General features: G+C 40.6%; 1 protein-coding gene across 1 annotated transcript in view; it reads left to right on the forward strand.

The window, feature by feature from the left end:
- LOC141788046 (SH3 and multiple ankyrin repeat domains protein 2-like) overlaps positions 1-17,603 on the forward strand; it is a 290,879-nt gene that overhangs the window by 114,722 nt on the left and 158,554 nt on the right. Inside the window, exons 7-11 of the mRNA XM_074666864.1 lie at positions 1,414-1,522; positions 6,840-6,991; positions 8,834-9,001; positions 10,409-10,525; positions 16,309-16,386. Of these exons, the coding sequence (XP_074522965.1) occupies positions 1,414-1,522; positions 6,840-6,991; positions 8,834-9,001; positions 10,409-10,525; positions 16,309-16,386 (624 nt within the window). The remainder of the gene's footprint in view (positions 1-1,413; positions 1,523-6,839; positions 6,992-8,833; positions 9,002-10,408; positions 10,526-16,308; positions 16,387-17,603) is intronic.

Below are 17,603 nucleotides of genomic sequence, written 5' to 3' on the forward strand. Positions count from 1 at the left end.
GCCATTGAGGAATTTAGACCCGAGTAATGGGTCTCATGGTGCTATTGTGTGTACATGGCTTCATCCTTTGTCCCTGAATTTGGGTCAAATATTTAATTATTCCTGCGGAGACTGTTAGAAGTACAATTTGATTGTAAATATCTCATCAAATGATATTTTTTGTGTTGTAGTGACCTTTATCATGTTATGTTTTACTCTGCGCCACGTTCAGTTGTTGTTATTGTTGTTACCTTTTGCACTGTATCATACAATATTTGAGTGTTTCCTCTTGTCTTATCTGGTCTCATCTGGTCAGTCTCCTAGGGCAGTGGTTCTCAAGCTTTTTTTGGTAATGTACCCCCTATGATGCGTTTTTTTTTTTCTGCCAAGTACCCATTAATAAGCGCAAAGCAGTGTTGGTTGGAAAAAAAGGCATAAAACACAGTGCTGTACTATTAGTATCTATTTGATATAGTTCTTCTTTTATGAACTTTAGCTTATATTTTATTCAAACATTGATTAAATAAATTGTGTTAAAGAGATTTTGCTTGGTTGCTATTTTTTGAATATACATTTTTGAAACGTGCGTACCCCCTGAAGTACACGTACCTATTTGAGAACCACTGTCCTAGAGGGACAATCCTGCGTTAGTGTGACTTCATCTCTTGCTGTCTACACTGTGACGCTGCATAATTGTTTTTTTGTTCTTGGAAGCTAAAGGGTTAACTCTGGCATCATATTTTCATGATCTGGGATGAGCTCTGGGTGAGAATGGGCATAATAATCTCAATAATTGATGAGATTATCCTCATGTAAACTGTTTCCACTTTTAGAGATGGTAAAAATAACCCCCCTCTCTCTTCTGGCCTATATTCAACCAAATACTTGGATTGGATCTGGATCAGGATTGGGGGCAGCACTTTGTGTTCAGGACACCCCTTCCTTTTCTCTCCTCTCGTTCTCTCCTCTCAGTCCTTCTTTCTGATTGTCACCCATTGTCTTTTCCTTCTTCTGCCATCTCATTCTTCTCTCCTCATTTTCTGCTCTCCTTTGGGGAGCTGCTCTCTTATCTATTTTTATCGTGCGGCCTGGAAAGACAGCAGACGGAGGCAGAACAGAAAAGAGCAGACATTCACTCCCCACAATGGCCACACTGCGAATCCTGTCATCTCCTCTTCTATTTTCCAGCCTTAAGTTCTACCTTAAATTCCTCTATCCTTAACTGTGATGCTCGCACTGTTTCATACTCTCCCTAAATACTTCCTCTTTTCACCTCCAGTTATATTTGACCCCTGCACCTCTCCCTTTCTCTACTTCTATTTCAGTCTTTTTACAGCTCTAAACCTCTTTCCTGCCTTTGTCTGTTTCACACCCACCTCCATTTGTTCTCTCTGCTCGCTGTAATAGCTCTGTCTCTTCTCTGGTTTCACGCAGGCAAACCTGAGGAAGTTCATGGACCTCATTCAGCACAATCAGGTGGACAAGGTGGCCAGGATGCTGGAGAGAGGCTTCGATCCGAACTACCAGGACAGTGACACCGGTGGTAAGGATGCACAAACAGAGCACTGCCAACCAGAAAAACACCTCAGAGATGCACATTTCTTGCAGACAGGATTTCTCCTAAAGAGGCCTGGAGCTGGACATGTTTATGTTGAAGATAGTTGTCTTTTAATTGTAATTGTCTTGATTTTTTTCTCGTTTTTTTTGTTCAGTCATCTACTGTGATGATACGACTCATTTTAAAATCAAACAGCAAAAATATTCAACTTTTTTCACAGTTTACTTTTAAGTGAACTTTTGAAACAGCTTTAAAACTTGCATCAAATCTTAAGGTCTATTGACTTTAAAATCACTCCAAGTAACGACACCACAAAGAGCTACAGTACCACTGGCAGGCGATTTGGCTCCTAAAGAAGCAGATAGCTCAAACACTTCACTCAAGAACTGGCACTATCAGACCAGATTGATACCAAGGAAGTAAAAGTTTGAATCGACCCCTCAGGAGATAGCAGCTTCCTAAAATCCTGGCTCTTGTTGTAGGAGCTGTGAGGGTGAACTGTGCTGTAACAGAGATAGGAGCTGTTCACCTCAGCGCTGATACAGAAATCTCTGCTAAACACCGCAGAAAGATCCAGCTCTGCCAGTTAGCAGAGCAGAGCATGTCCCCCTCCAGGCAGCAGCCCAGGATTATGTTTGCTCTCACTATCTTTCAGGTGTGAGCATGAGAGCTGTGTATCAGGTATTCCTGAGAGGAGTCTGCTGTTGAGTTATCGCAGCTACAGAGAGTTTTACACACAGCCTCACTGTGGGGGGGGGCAGCCAGAGCCCTGAGTAATGAGCTGTGTCCTAATATCAGTGTGATCCCAACACAGCTTACAAATGTTCCAGAAAGACAGAGTGAGCAGGTGTTTCATGCAACGCTGGGTCAGGATTAGAGTTATAAGACCGCACAGACCCTCCCCAAGGCCCAAGAGCTCCACGTCAGGGAAACTACAACCTGGCAAGAACAACAATGCATTAACTCCACACATGCACAACCACTCACATGCACTCTCCTCTTCATTTGTTGTGCAGCTTGTGTTAGAGTAGGTTTCAAAAAGTGTTGTCAAATTGAGAGGAGAAACATCTTCTTCAACAGCAGCCTCTTCAGACAGAATGACTATGCACTCCACAGGCTGAGCTAATGGAAGTTTTAATGCAATGCTTTTGTTTCTGCATTAAAATGAACAGAAGAATCTCACTGGAACTTCATTTTTAAAAGATAATTAAACCAACATCCACTCACATGCGCATGCTCTCTTTTACTCTGTCATTTCTTTCTTTCTTTTTTGTATGCAACTCTCTGTAACAGGAACAGGATGTGAAACAGCAGCTGGTTGTCTTTGCTGAGTCTACCTGGCTAAGTTAAAGTAATCAGGTTCCTGGATCAAATCATAGACTTTGCATTTTCTCCATGTAGAAGCATGAGTTGTCCATCCTTATGGGTTGGTTCATGATGGTAACCACTGACTGTATACAGAGTGGACAGCGTGGCTCCGTCATTTACCATTGTACGGTTTTGAAGCCAAAATACCCCCGTCCCAGGCACCGCCATTGGCAGCCGTTGTGCAGCCAGAGTCTGCGCAGCAAAGGCTAAGAAGGACTCGGAGAAGATTGTATTGGAGCTTGGGGGGAAAAAATAATACATATTTTTTCTTACGAGAGACTAATTTCTTCTTAGCTCTCCCTCCTTATATATTTTACAATCCCTCCCTGAAAAAAGTACACGTACGGGAGCTGTCAGTCATCGTTAAACGTGACATAAAGTCCTCTTTTAAACCTCTTATAACTACTGAAAATTTACCTTTTCAGAAAAAAGGACAACCTCAATACAAGGCAGCCAAATGATATCTTCTAATCACCACAATAATCGGATGTGAGAAACATTTCTACAAGGTGTATTTATTTTTTTAAAGTTTGACCACAGCCCATCTGGAATGGCTGGTGAGGTGGCTGTTTTTGACATAAACTGCAGCCAGCCACCAGGGGGAGCAGTTTTTGACATCCATTTTCTTTTACAGTCTATGGTGGTAACTCTAAAGCAGGGATGTCAAACTCGTGCCATGGAGAGCCAAGAGGCTGCAGGTTTTCCTTCCAACCAAACACTACACCAGCTGATTCCACTTATTACCTCACCTTCAAGCAGAGAGCAAGGCCTAATCAGTGAAACCAGCTGGTGAAGTTTTTGGTTGGATAGAAAACCTGTAGCCTCTTGGCCCTCCATGGCACGATTTTAACATCCCTGCTCTAAAGTACTGGTATAAGCATGAGTGGGTCTGGCTGTTTGCTTATGCAACAGCCTTGTGATTGATTCATGGGTTCGTCTGGGTGTAACCTTGATGAACTGCAGGATCCTAGCGCTTGCCTTACCGAGAGCTGAGAAGTGTTTCTGGTTCTAAGTAGCTAACCCATATTGTATGTGAGGTATGTTTTTGTGCTCTGTTAGTATCAGATTTTCATGGGTTAGTTTCCAAAACAAGCATTATTTTTTATTTTTTTTTCTAGCTGGATCATTTTCAGAAAGAGATATCTTCTTTTTTTTCAGGCAAACCTTTATCCTTTTTTTTAAATCATTGCTAGGTGTCATCTTCATTTGATTTTTTAAAGTACCACTAATTAACACATCTCAATAGATCTCACAACTTCTCCCTTTACTTTGACATCACAATTAATCAAAGAGGCCTTTTGGTCATAGAGAAATACTCATTTTATTATGGGTATGCAATTTTCAAGCAGACATTAAATCAGCTCAGGCTTCAAAGGGTTCAGACCAAAAAACTCTCTTTTTGCCCATTGGCTTTTCAAATCCAGTTTTGAAGCCTCAAGGTTAGAATTTTGGACGGCACCATTTTGGTTTTCTGGGGTTGAGTGAGGTTATGCAAATATGAGTGGTCATTTATGTAAGTTTTTCCACTCATTGGTTTGTAAAGCCCCTGTCTGAAGCCTCAACATCAGTATTTTGGTCAGCACAGCCTTGTTTTCTGGAGCTAGAATACCAGTGAGGACAAGATTGCTTCACTTCAAATTTTAGTGCAGGTCACCTTGGCTTTCTGGTTTCTGTGACTTTAAATGGGACCATCAATTAGAGGAAGCCCACCTTTCTGTCAGAATGCAACTTAGTTTGAAAATTAATAAACTTAATCCTTCAAAATGTTCTGACTGATGGACTGACCTGCTGATAATGAGACACAATGCAAGTTTGAGGCACTTCTTCAAAGTCATCCCTCTTTAAACCAGAGGCTGCTAATGTCTCTTTAGAAGGAGAGCATTTCATATTGAATCAGTCAGTTGGTCCCTCTCACCTCGTCCTGGACTCTGTTATCAGCCTTATTGGCTTTCGGATGAGTGTCATGCTCAGGGGAAACAAGAGTGAGCGATCCATAGTATTGACAGCCAACACTCATGGCCTGTAGTTTAAACGCCATGGGGAGTCTGAGGAGGGAGTCAAGTTCAGAGCTGAGTCACTTCAAGATTGAGCTGTTCATAAGGAGTGGAAACAATCAGGCGCTTATGAAGAGCACTCAGTGAGACATCAACTTGAAAAAGAAGAGAAGAAGAGGATGCTTTAACATCTCTGTCCTCTTTGAGCAGAGAGACGGATTACCTCAGAGATTCCAGAAAAGCTGTGGTTTAATCATTGAAAGCATCCTGCGATTAAAAACTCATCACAATGGTTTCAAACTCAGAGCTGTTAAACTCAGCGTTCAGGTGACCATCATGTTTATTTATGAGCATTTAATGAATGTGTCAAGAGTATCTCAGAGTGCAGGTGCTCTCATCGCTGCCAATATTGAGTGGACACAGATTGGCCAGGAAAACACACAGAGCAGTGTATTGAGCTGAAGGCAGGTGGAGCTGGGAGGAGAGAGGTTATTAAGCAGAGAATTGAGGTTGTTTTAAAGGGCTTTGAGAGCTTTTGTTAAATGAACGCCTTATTACTGATGGAGAGCGGCGTCCCTGTAGAGAGGATTCTTGTTACGCCGCTCTCACAAGCGATTGATTTCAGCTGTCCAGGAAAAGCTCTCTATGTGATTAACGGTGGAAACATAAACACTGGTTTCTCCTTCATATACATGCAGAATAAGGAGCAGAGTCCCCCCACATAGGGACGATGATTCTGAAGGGTTTCTTTAGGTGCTCCCACTTCAGGGACGTGGGACTGAAGACTTATTATGGTCTTTGTTTTACCCCTTTTTTACACCAGGTAGTCCTTGTGTGGGGATTATCCTTCCCAAGGCCCTGGAGCTCTGAGCATTGCTGATCAAGTGTTGGAGGATAGAATTGAATAGAGTAGAAAATACTTTATTTATCCCTGAGGGGAAATTCAGGAGTCACAGCAGCAATCAAGAAAACAAGAGTAAGAAAGTGTATAAAACGTGCAAAAAGGTCCGTAATAAAAAAGATGATGACAGCTTGTCCATCAGTCTCCAGTTCAGCCAGCCTCCACCTCCACAGGGTCCAGGACTGAGCTTCTTCATGAGTCTGTTCGGTCTCTGTATCCTGTCTGCTCACAGCAGGTGAAATTCTTCCAATGTGGCGTCGGTGTCCAGTGTAAGCTCTGTTAGCCATGTCTGTGAATAGTATAATGGTACTCTGCCTTCTGGTATTCCCTCTGTTGCTGGGTGAGCACAGCTAGCTTGTCCATCTTATTGGAGATAGACCGTATGTTCCCCATAACGATGGATTGAAGGACAGGTCAATGTCGTCATTTCTTAGCTCACACCTGAGAACCAGCACATTGTCCTCACCTCTTTCTCCTCACCTTGTGGGGAAACATCAGGCCTTGCACCAGTTAGCATTGACATGCTACATAGTAAAAATATGACTGAAGACAAAACCAGTTTGGTGTCCATGACCAGTAAATGAACTATACAGAGTAATGACCGGCTCCAAATACAAGAATGACAAAACAAATGACTAGAAACGGACAAAGAAGAGAGAGCTGCCGCAACAGGCAGCCACAACCAACAGGGCGGCGCCTAGCAACATCATCATACAAGGATGTGAATGATGATGGTGTCAGGGTTTAGAAACTGTCTTGTATTTTGACGTACAGACACCGACTGAGCGGAGACACAGGTGGACGCATTGAGGAACAGAAGGGGAAAAGCACAAGTGCAAAACAATTTAGTGTTGTTGGCCGATTATTATATTATATTATATTATATTATATTTTTATATTATAATATATTATATACAGGCGACAGTACGACCCAGGAACCATTTAGTCTGAAGAAACGTTTCTGGGCTTGTTTCAAATGTGCCTTAACCTGGTCTTTATTACAGATAACATTTCAAGGACTCTGTTTTTCGTCTTCCAGAGAGCCCATTGACGTTTGCAGCTCACCTGGACAACATGGTAGAGATGATCAAAGTGTTGAGGAACGGCGGCGCTCACCTGGACTTCAGAGCCAAAGACGGCATGACGTCTCTCCACAAAGCTGCCCGCTCCAAGAACCAGGTCACCCTGATGGTGAGGAAACCTGCTCTCCTTTCTTTTCTTTCCTGACTGACTCTTCAGTTATTTTCCAACCTAATCAACATCAGACCGCGGTGTGAGCAGAACTGTCATTAACAGCGGGAAGAGATGACGCCTCTGATGGTTTTAGAAAGGTGAACACTGACAGGATCAGAGGATACAGAGCTCTTATTTCAGCTAAGACGAGGGAAATCTGTTTGATCCTCTTAACCTGTCTTAGACTTCACTGTGAGAACAAGCCCCTCAATAAAAGCTCTTTATCTTTAATTATTATTTCAAACTGAACATCTTAAATGGTTCAGTCATTATTCCCTTGTCTCTGAGAGAGATTAAAACACGTGTAAGGCTCATCACTTAAGACAACCATGAGTCACTATTTCTATTTTCAGTTTCAGATGAGATTTAACGTTTAATAAAAAGACAGAATCACTCATATACTTCTGGACCTGGGCCGTATAAGTATGCATCGCAATTTCCAAATCACTGATTTTTGAACCACAGACACCACTCTTTTCAGTGCAACAACATGCTTAATTTTTTATCGTTTTAGTCTCTGATGCACAATTTATTTGTTGCAAAGTTTGATAATAGGGGATAGATTTAACCCTTCTTAACCATTTCACACTGTCCCTTTGGTCTGAATGAAAGGTGTGATGTTCTTAGGTCAAAATTTCATGAAGATCTAACACAGGGAGAGGCTTTGGACCCGTTATGAAACAGCTCTGAACAGAAGTGGTTAGTTTAGGTAGTCTCCCCTCATCCAATGTCCAACGATCAAACTATTGGATTTATAACAGTGCAGTACATGATCTCTATCACTCTGTCCTCTGGGGGGCAGTAGTGGCTTCAGAGCAGGTGCATGATTAGATTCACCTGCAGGAGAAAGGGACACGACAAGTAAAAATATACAGCTGTGACATAAGAATAAAGTATTGGCAGACTTCCTGTTTTACTCTGAACATGTGGCTCATAAGGTGAGTGTGGAGATACTGTGAGAGCTTCAGGGAGCAGGTATCATTTCAGAAAGAGAGCAGACCCTGAACATACCATCAGACTGTGTGTTCACAGTAGCGGTAGACCACAAACAAAGTCTGGGATGTTAAGTTTCACATTTTGTGGGTGAGTTGATACTCCAGATATCTGTATTCTCATTGGAGGTGGTTTTATATCGTTTAGCCTTCCTGAATTTAGCTAACAGCTGTTTGTGGTTTCAAATACGCATCTTACTCCTCAGCATCATTATGGACAGTCCTTAAATTTATCTAACCCTGGACTAACAGTTATGGGGGTAATAAGACAAAAGTAACTGAAACCTTGTCAATGTCAACCCCCCGCAGTGTGTGCTCACAGAAAATGAGCTAACCGGGCCCAAAAGAGTTTTGAACCAGGCTGTAAACATGTTTACTTTTGCTGTAAATATCAGCTTTTAGATTAGGTCTATATTTGGTTTCTGCAGCCAGCCTCTAGTGGACACTTAAGGAACTGCAGTTTATAACACCTCTTCAATTTTGTCACAATTTAAGACTGTAGGTATCCACTTGTGTTGGACTCACATAGCCAGTGTGATCTGGACTGTAGCCTCTGCATATGATGTGTGACCTTTGACCCTTGATTTAAACCTTTAAATGTGAAACTTATCTAACTTTTTCTGGATGCAAAGGCAGGTGATATTACCTTTTGTAAGAAATGTTATCTTAAATTTTTGCATGTAATGTTAATCTACTTTGGTCACATAGTGATTCTGCTTTTGATCTAGAGAAAGAGTCGAAATTGACTTCAGACCTGATGACATCCCTCTCCATATTTAGTATTTGTCCTCCCACTGTGTGTTTGCAGACTCTGCTGGAGCTGGGAGCCTCTCCAGACTACAAGGACAGCCGCGGTCTGACTCCTCTGTATCACTGCGTGGTAGTGGGGGGAGACCCTGGCTGCTGTGAGCTCCTGCTCAACCACCACGCCTTCGTCTGCTGTCAGGACGAGAATGGCTGGCACGAAGTTCACCAGGTAAACTCTGATACAGACTTGCCAGGTGTTCAGACACTGGCACAGGGGGGTCCTTTTCTGGCTTCGTGTTCTGAGAAACAGCTTGTATTGAGAAAGCATTACTAAAGCACACACAGACACACAGCCTCTCTGGGCTGTGGGCAACTTGGCAGCTGTTTCCTGTTGTAGGAGATAAAGTCGTTTAAGGAGAGGAACCCTGCAGCAGAGACTAAATATCAGCATCCCCAAAGTGTGTTTCGTTTCTGTGTGTGCATATGTGTGTGATCGGGCCATCAGCTTTATCAGATTGCTCATGTCTCACTCCCTGTCGACTCACAAAATCTCTGCCTCCCCCATCTGTCCCGTTTCAGACACGATAACAATCAGCTGTCAGGCGGCACAGCGAGCAGCACGACGACTGCTGCTGCTGGTTTACAGTCCAAGGTCGTCTTCACTCATTCATAACTTCCCTTATGCTTCACAAACATAAACTACAGTAAGCATCAGCAAGAGAAAGTACTGCAGACAAATCAATCATCGGGCCATGTTCACCCTGATGTATGCTTCTGTCTGTGTAAATATTATATTCAGCCTCGGGGCAGCCGTGGCTCAGAGGTAAAGCCTGTCGTCCAATAATCAATCAGCAGTTTGACCCCTGGTTCTCCACTCTGCATGCTGCAGCATTTTTATAATGAATAATGAATCTTTAGATTCTTCTGGGGGCTTTTCTTTAGTGAATTTTGTTGTTTCACTCTTTAAGGAAAGATTTCACATTGTTTGTGTGTTTGATATTGAACATTTTATTATTTCACAGTCTAAAGTGAATTAGTGAAAAAAAGTTTTCAGGTTTTCTGCACCTACTGCTTGAAATAATCAAGTCTGATTTTAAACTGCAAACCTTTGTTGCCCTGAGTGATTTTGAGATCTAAGATCATAAAGTTTGTGTTCCTACTTTTATTGCATTATACTTTTACATCACAAGCCTTTCAATGTCTGCGTGAAACTGCAGCATGAATAAGCTTTTTCCTATGGATAGTTCTCATACTGCACTTTACAGCATCACCACAACCTCTGTCATTATGTGACTTGAAATAGTTGGATCTTACAGTAAAAACGTCCTCCTCAGCTGGCCTGTAATCCGGTGATAGTCTCTTACACTCTGTGGTTATCTCACATATTAAAGCCCCACTCGTTTATTTCTCTGTCTTTGATAACAAGTTCAAACCGAGGCTACAGCTGTTCCTCACGCTGATGTTATCTCTTCTGCAGCACACTGACATCTAGTGTTTGAAGCCTCTTATTGCAGCTACTATACCTGCTTTCTTTGACTTTGTGTGTGTGTGTGTGTGTGTGTGTGTGTGTGTGTGTGTGTGTGTGTGTGTGTGTTTGTGAATGTGTGTGAATGTGTGTGAATGTGTGTGTGTGTAGGCTTGTCGTCATGGCCATGTGCAGCATCTGGAGCATCTGCTGTTCTACGGAGCGGACATGAGCGCCCAAAACGCCTCGGGGAACACGGCTCTACACATCTGTGCCCTCTACAACCAGGTGAGTGTGTGTTTGTGTGAGGGGGTTTCTGTTCAGGAGTACAGATGTGTGTGTGTAAATGATATGAATGAGAGCACAACTCAATAATAAATGAACCAGGTATTATATCAGAGAGTTAAGTCCAGTAGCCTTGAAGTAAAGGGTATAACAGGCACATTAATCAAAATAAATTCAAATAGACACCACTAACACACATGTCAGTCCGTTTCATGTCAAATGAAAAAGTCATTGATGACTGATAAACAACAGGTTAGATAAAACAGCACATATCTGATGGATTTAATTGTTTGGATCAGATTTTCCCAAAGTACAAGTCTGGACCCCCTGAGGGGTTACAAAATACCCTCCAAAATCAAAAACAAAAAAAAAATGTGCCAATTTAATAAATTCTTGTTAAAGAAAAACAAAAATAAATAAAAATGTACATTTGTAGAAAATTGCAAACTGAAAATGCTGGATTGTGCAGGAAACAGAGACACATGTTCTCATAGGAAGGCCCTTTTTCTACTGATCAGCTTAATTAACTCTTTAAGACATACCATTACGTAAGTCTACCAGGACATATCCTTACATTTTCACACACTGCAGTGCAATTTTTTGAGTGCTTTGCTTTTTACCCTTGAAAATAACCCTTATATACCCAGTTCTACTAATGTGTATTGCCTCATGTCTTAACTACTACTGTAAATTGCTTTAAAGTACAATAAACCTAAGAAAAAGAGAATTGTTTTTGTTATTCTCAGATTTATTTTGAAATGCACAAATTGTATGGCTGTGTCCCTGAAACTTGTAAATGAAAAATAGAGTCTGTAAATAACTTGCTTTTTAAGATATCACTAATTTTCAGTACTCAATAGTCAAAAACAAAAATAATTAGTGGTGCATAGAGACAACATTACCATCAAAACAAACTATTCACTAGAGGGCAATAAAATAAGTGTGCCTGTGCAAGTCCTCAGATTTTAAATGCAAAAAAGATTGATTGATCAATCTTATCTGGTTTTAGAACTACAACCAATTAAAAATAAATATTCAAATTGTGACACCAGCAATGCTCTAAGCTTTTTGGGGTTAAGGATCTGAGGCTTTTTAATTCATTTGTGTTGGTTTTTGGATTGGTCTGGTAGTGTATGCCCACAGCAGGGGGCACCGGTCTCCAACGTGGATATTTTTTAAGTCACAGACGGAAACATTTGGGAACCTCTGGTCTGGACTTCTTCAGCCATGCATGTGTGATTCATCTTTTCCCTCCTAAGTTAAAATTAGGTTTTAAAAAGGAATCAGACCAATCACCTGGTTTACTAAGACTTTTCTCATAGATTTTTCCCATTGGCTCATGTTTGGACCCAGCTGCTAGTGGCCACTTGAAGAACTGCGGTTCCTCATTATTCCAGCTTCTAGGTGCTTTCATGTGTTTGCTGCTGCTTTTTACCTCCTTCACTTCCTCTCTGATTGCACGCACCCTGCGGGCTCTTTGCTCTTTCTTCCCAGGAGATGAGTTGTTTGCCATTATCTTGGCATGTTATTTATCATGCCCACGTGCTCGTCGTCTTCATGATGAGCTCCTGCACTTAAGAAAATCCCCAGATGTGCGAGCTTTACATCACATTACCGTGCAACCTCTAATGGGGAAATTAGTCAAACTATGCTACTATTACCTTCAGTAGCCCCAGGTTACAGCTACTGTAGGATGTTGTATACAATTTCAAATATAATGTTTTAAATGATAAAATATCTGAGTGTTCAAAGGGAACCAACAGGGAGGGACAGAGGAGTGCATAAGTATGAAGTGATTCTTTAATTTAAAAAAGACATTGATCCTTTTTTCTTCAATTTGTGGATTGAATCAACAAAGAGAATAACTAGAACTTCATCCCTGGAGTGAAATAACTGAGAACAAATGAACCATCTCAAAGATCACTTGACTTAAACGTGTCAGTGAATCCTCAGGCTGAAGGTCAGCAGTAGCCTTTATCCTTATTCAGACCATTTAACACATCAGACAGAAAGCGTGCCTGCTAAACAGAGAAATACAGCCTCTAATCCGCAGCCTTCCCATGGTGTGTTTGAGTTAATGCTTGCTTATTTAAGAAAGAATATTCTCCATCTGACCTTTCTGAAATAATCAAGACCCCGGCTTGGCTTGTGTTTGTAAAATGTTGAAATAACATCTCCAAAAAAAGACCAAAACCATCTCTTTGCTTGTTACTTTCTGACTTTTCTTTCAGCTACAAACTCACTGTAAGAAAACATTGGGCTCTGATGGAGATAGGATAAGTTACAACCAGAGGTGGATTTGATAAGTCAGGATACCATACCACAGAATACTACAGGATAAGTTGTGATACAAGGGGAAACAACAGAACAGGGTGCAGACAACAATATGATAGGATACAATACAGGAGGATATGACCAGATATGATACAGTAGAGGTTTGATAGAACAGGATACTATAGGAGAGGATGAGATATGATAGTATACGGTATTAACAAATGCTCTAGAATACCATACTTAACAGCATATACAGTAGACCATACAAATAGAGACAACACTTAATGATATGACAGGATACAATACATCAGGATAGGGTGTGATAGGATGAGGTATAACAGGAAATGATATGACAGGTTACGATAAAATTCATGAGAATAGGATATGATAGACCTAAGATAAATTATGATACTGGATTAGATACAGTATAACAGGATAGGATAAGAAGCAACAGTATAAAATGACATGATATGGTGGGATATGATGGGAATACGAAACAGTATCAATGGAATGGCAGGGAACAGTAAGTGAAGAAACAATGAGGTACCATACCATACAACAATAAACCCCAACTGGTGTCCCACCACAGCTTTCCATCCAGTCCCCGGAATATTACTGAAGAATACCAAGGGGCAACATCCTGTTTAGAAAAATGAAGCCTTGGTGGAAGGGGAAAAAGTTGCTGTTCATCAAGAATCCAGAAAAAGCTGAAACCACATACACTCCAAGAAATAAACCCTGACTTTCACAGTATTAAAAACAAATTTACAGTCTATTACAAAAAATGGCTTGGGTCTCAAATGCTATTTTCCACCGTTGGAACACACAGTACGGGGTTACATTTTTTCTTGGTGGTGTAGGAAATATTAGGATTGTCTGATTGTCCAATCAGAGTCACAGCTCAGCTCATGTCACTTTAGTCACATAACAGCACCCTATAGCTGTTCAAAAGGAAGCTCAAAGCTTGCATCAAAACCAGTATGGCCACATTCACCATTTGGCTTCATTTCACTGTTTCAGGAACAGACTACGTCCATACTTTATACAGTCTAAGAAGAATACTCTAAAACATCTCTGTTACTTTATCCATTTATTTTCTTAATCAAGTGAAACAAACACCCTCTGAAAAGTATCCTGTGCCATCTCCTGACTTCAGTCCAAAATAACCACAGACTGGCAGCATACAGCGACACTAATGTTGTCCTTTTTTTTCAGTTGAAGTTGTGTTAATTCTTCATTCCTAATGGGAGTTTTGAGGTTTCAGAGTAGAAATGTTTCTCTGGCTGAAGGGCCTCTGACTGTTCAGGATGTGACTCCTAGAAGCTTGTATGCTTTGTGTTGTGATGATGCCTCAGATTATATTTTTAGCAGCAAATATAATTTGGTTTGAGGCTCACAGGTACAGCATTTCTAAAAGTTAGGCTTATGAAAACATACTGATTAGTCCTTTCTTCATTAAATGATCTTTCAAGGCCCAAGTAATATTGTTTTCTATGATTATGTAAACACCAAAAAGTACCTGAGAAAAGTGGACTCAATTCTTTCATGGCTCTCTTCCTGTTTTTGATACAAAAATAAAACAGACAAAATGTACTTTTTTTAATCGTGTTCATCTCGGGTGCTCCATTCATTTTGATCCTCCCCAAGATCTCTGTCGTCTTTTCTCACCATCGCGCTGCTCTTTCTCTCTGAACTACCGCCACGCATCCTCAGTTGGAGCTTGAGCGGCCTGAACTTTTGGAGCTTGGAGCTTGAGCAGCCTAAACTTTTCTGACTTGCAGCATCTTGCTATGCCTCTGTCATCTCTCTTCTTCTCCTCATATCCATGCTGATCTCTCATCCAAAGAGAGCCCCGCTCTCATCCACCGTAGTTTACGAGCAGGATTTTGATTGACAAGCTCCACCAGACCCCACCTCCCCTTGATGAAAAACAGAATTTACTTCAATAGATGCAGTAAATGGTTGCAATTGAATTGACGTCTATATTTCATTTTAATATTTGGCAGTTGAAAAAAATGTGGATTGACAAACCTATCTTGTTTGTGTATCCATTTGATTAGTCTTGCACTAAAGTTTTGTAATGTCCTAGAATTTAGATTCTTTATTTGGGGACCTTAAGCAGATATGAGATTACAATGCGATTAATTAGATTGATTAATTACAAATCCTGTAATTAATTAGATTATTATTTTTAATTGCCTGGCAGCACTGCATGGGATAGAATATGATAGGACTATAGGATGAAATTGGATTCAACCGGATACAGTATAGTAGTGGCCACAGTTAAAAGCTTTACATTTGTTTTATTAAATAAGAACTAACCTGGTCAAACACATACCACTAACAGACAGCTTACATTACACAATTCGCTTTTTTTGCTTTCTTTCATTCTCTCTCACTCGCATCGCGGCAGGTGAACAAAAGAAGCCGAGGACCTTCAGAATGAAAGACAATAACAGTGATGGCTGTGTGTGAGACAAAGGGGAAAATATAACCTGCTCCATCTCTGTTAAGCTGTTTTACTGTACAAGTTCTCCTTCTGTCTGAGAGCAAAGTCAATGCAAATTCAGAGAAACTTTTAATGTGTGTGTGTAAGTGTGTGTGTGTGTGAGAATGCATCCACTGTCTGTTTCTCCATCAGTGACCCACTCTCACTAACTCAACATGAAAAGCACAAGAGAAATCCATTTACAGCCAAAGTTTCCGTGTGGTTCAAGCTACTCATTCCTGGATCCTCATGATTCAACTTCTTCTTTTTTTTTTTTTTTAGAATTTCATCTTTCGTCTCTTCAGTCCCTGTCTCTCCTTTTACTGCTCTGTTTCTAATTATAATCTCCGAGCCAAAATGCTCTCTGATGTATGTCACACATTATAAATGGAGCTTGTGTAGAGGAAGACTTGTGGTGGGTTTGCTTCACTCCAGATGGAAACGAGTAAAAATAACCCACTTGTGCTTGCCTTCAAATGAGATGTTAAATGTCTAATCAGAGAGATGTTTGTGATGCTGACAGCTCTGCACACACTCTGGTGGTGATTCTGTATCTGTGTGAGCCATTTTCCAACTCTCAAAGCTTATTGTGAGTCTAAAAAAAGTCTTTATATTCATGTGTGTGTGTGCACAGTACATGCGTGGTTGAGCACTTTGTGGGCGATCCGTGCAGCAGATTCAAACCCCTCAGCTCTCTCCATCTCTCTGTTCTTCTCTCTCTCTGTCTCTCACCATCTATCTCTCTCGCTCTCACTCCCTCTTTCTCTTTGAGTGGAGCCATAGATCCACACTTAGCAACCAGAGAAGCTCCATTTCTCTTATAGGTAGTAGATATTCTCTGCTTCTTTTCTGGGATGTGTAGATCTTTTTCCCCTTGCTGACTTTTTTATGCGTTTGGGGGGAAAATTCTGCTAAAGTCACAGGAAGCCTTAACTCCACAAAGTATGGCAATGAAGGATTTCACTCTTGTCTGAGACATTTTCCAAGCTTATTTTTTTTATATTTTTCCTTCTCCTTTCTCCAGGATAACTGTGCCAGAGTGCTGCTTGTTCGAGGAGCAGACAAGGAAGTGAAAAACTACAACAGCCAGAGTCCATTTCAGGTAAAGAAACAATGAAACACTCTTCTTCGATATTTTAAAGCAAACTGTGTTAGGGAAGATTTTTTCAGCTGTCAGTGTCAGAAAAACATTTATAGGAGCTACACGCTTTCTTCGTCTCATTAGTTGCTATGGAAACAGTGCAAAATGGTCAAGGTCAGTTGGATGCAGGGAATGTGGGATGTTTTTCCGGCCAGTATTACATTTGTTTCAGTTAAAGTGTTTATAGAGGACCAAAAGCGAGCATTGAGCCTCGACAGCATCCATTTAGTCATTTCACCTCCCGTCCTTTAGCCAATTTCTTCCTACATTTAGAATAAAAAAATAACAGGGTGATAACTTCAGGTGATACTGGAAATAAAACTCCAGCTGTGAACCAGCGAGTCATAACATTTGCTCTAGAGGGTTTTTTTTTAGAGCTGAGGCCTGATATAAAAAATAAAAACACAGGATGCTCATAAAGTCTCTTTACAGTTTCAGAATTGTAATTCAAAAACAAATACACAGACAAATATGTTGTAACTGTTTCAAAATAAAGAGGTGATTGATGTTTTTCTCAGATGTTCTCAGTCGTCCACTCCTCCCTTTTTCCAACTCAGTCACTACATTTCTTTTGCCATGCACAAACTGGTGGACGTGACAGAGGATCTGTTTCATTTCTAGTTTTGTAGTTTCTGAGTCTACATATCTGATTTCTTTTTGTTTCGGGAAACCAAGACACATATTGAGCCTTTTCTTGAGGGATAGTCATTTTTAGGGCTTCATTTAACTGTTCCACTTTCATCAACATGAAACCTGAAATACACAAATGTATATGATTAAAAACTTTGATAGTTACTGGGGTCATAGAACAAATCTGATTCAAACACCTCAACTACTCCCTTTGTGATATGTTTTTTAAATTGTAAGAAGACTTTATGGACACCCTACATTTTTCAGATTGTGTGAGCTGCAAAAGGCCTCGGATGTCTTTAAGCATATCTACTCAAAGTTAAAGTTTCAAGTTCAGATTAACCCTCCAATAGTTGGAAAGCATTACAGAAAATATCCATCCAGAGTTAGATTTTTTTCAGTGAGGTTACGTCAAATTTTAAAACAGTAACAGCTGTTACATCGCTCTCCTGCACACTACAAGATTCCATTGGAAAAAGCTGTGATTTTACCTTATGGAACAAAGGTACATTATCTCTGCCTGTTTGTGTGGTGTTTAAAGATGTCAT

This window comes from Halichoeres trimaculatus, unplaced genomic scaffold (assembly GCF_033239565.1).
Source record: "Halichoeres trimaculatus isolate MK-OKI-2021-1 unplaced genomic scaffold, fHalTri1.1 fHalTri1_scaffold_3, whole genome shotgun sequence".
In the NCBI taxonomy this organism is placed as follows: Eukaryota; Metazoa; Chordata; class Actinopteri; order Labriformes; family Labridae; genus Halichoeres; species Halichoeres trimaculatus.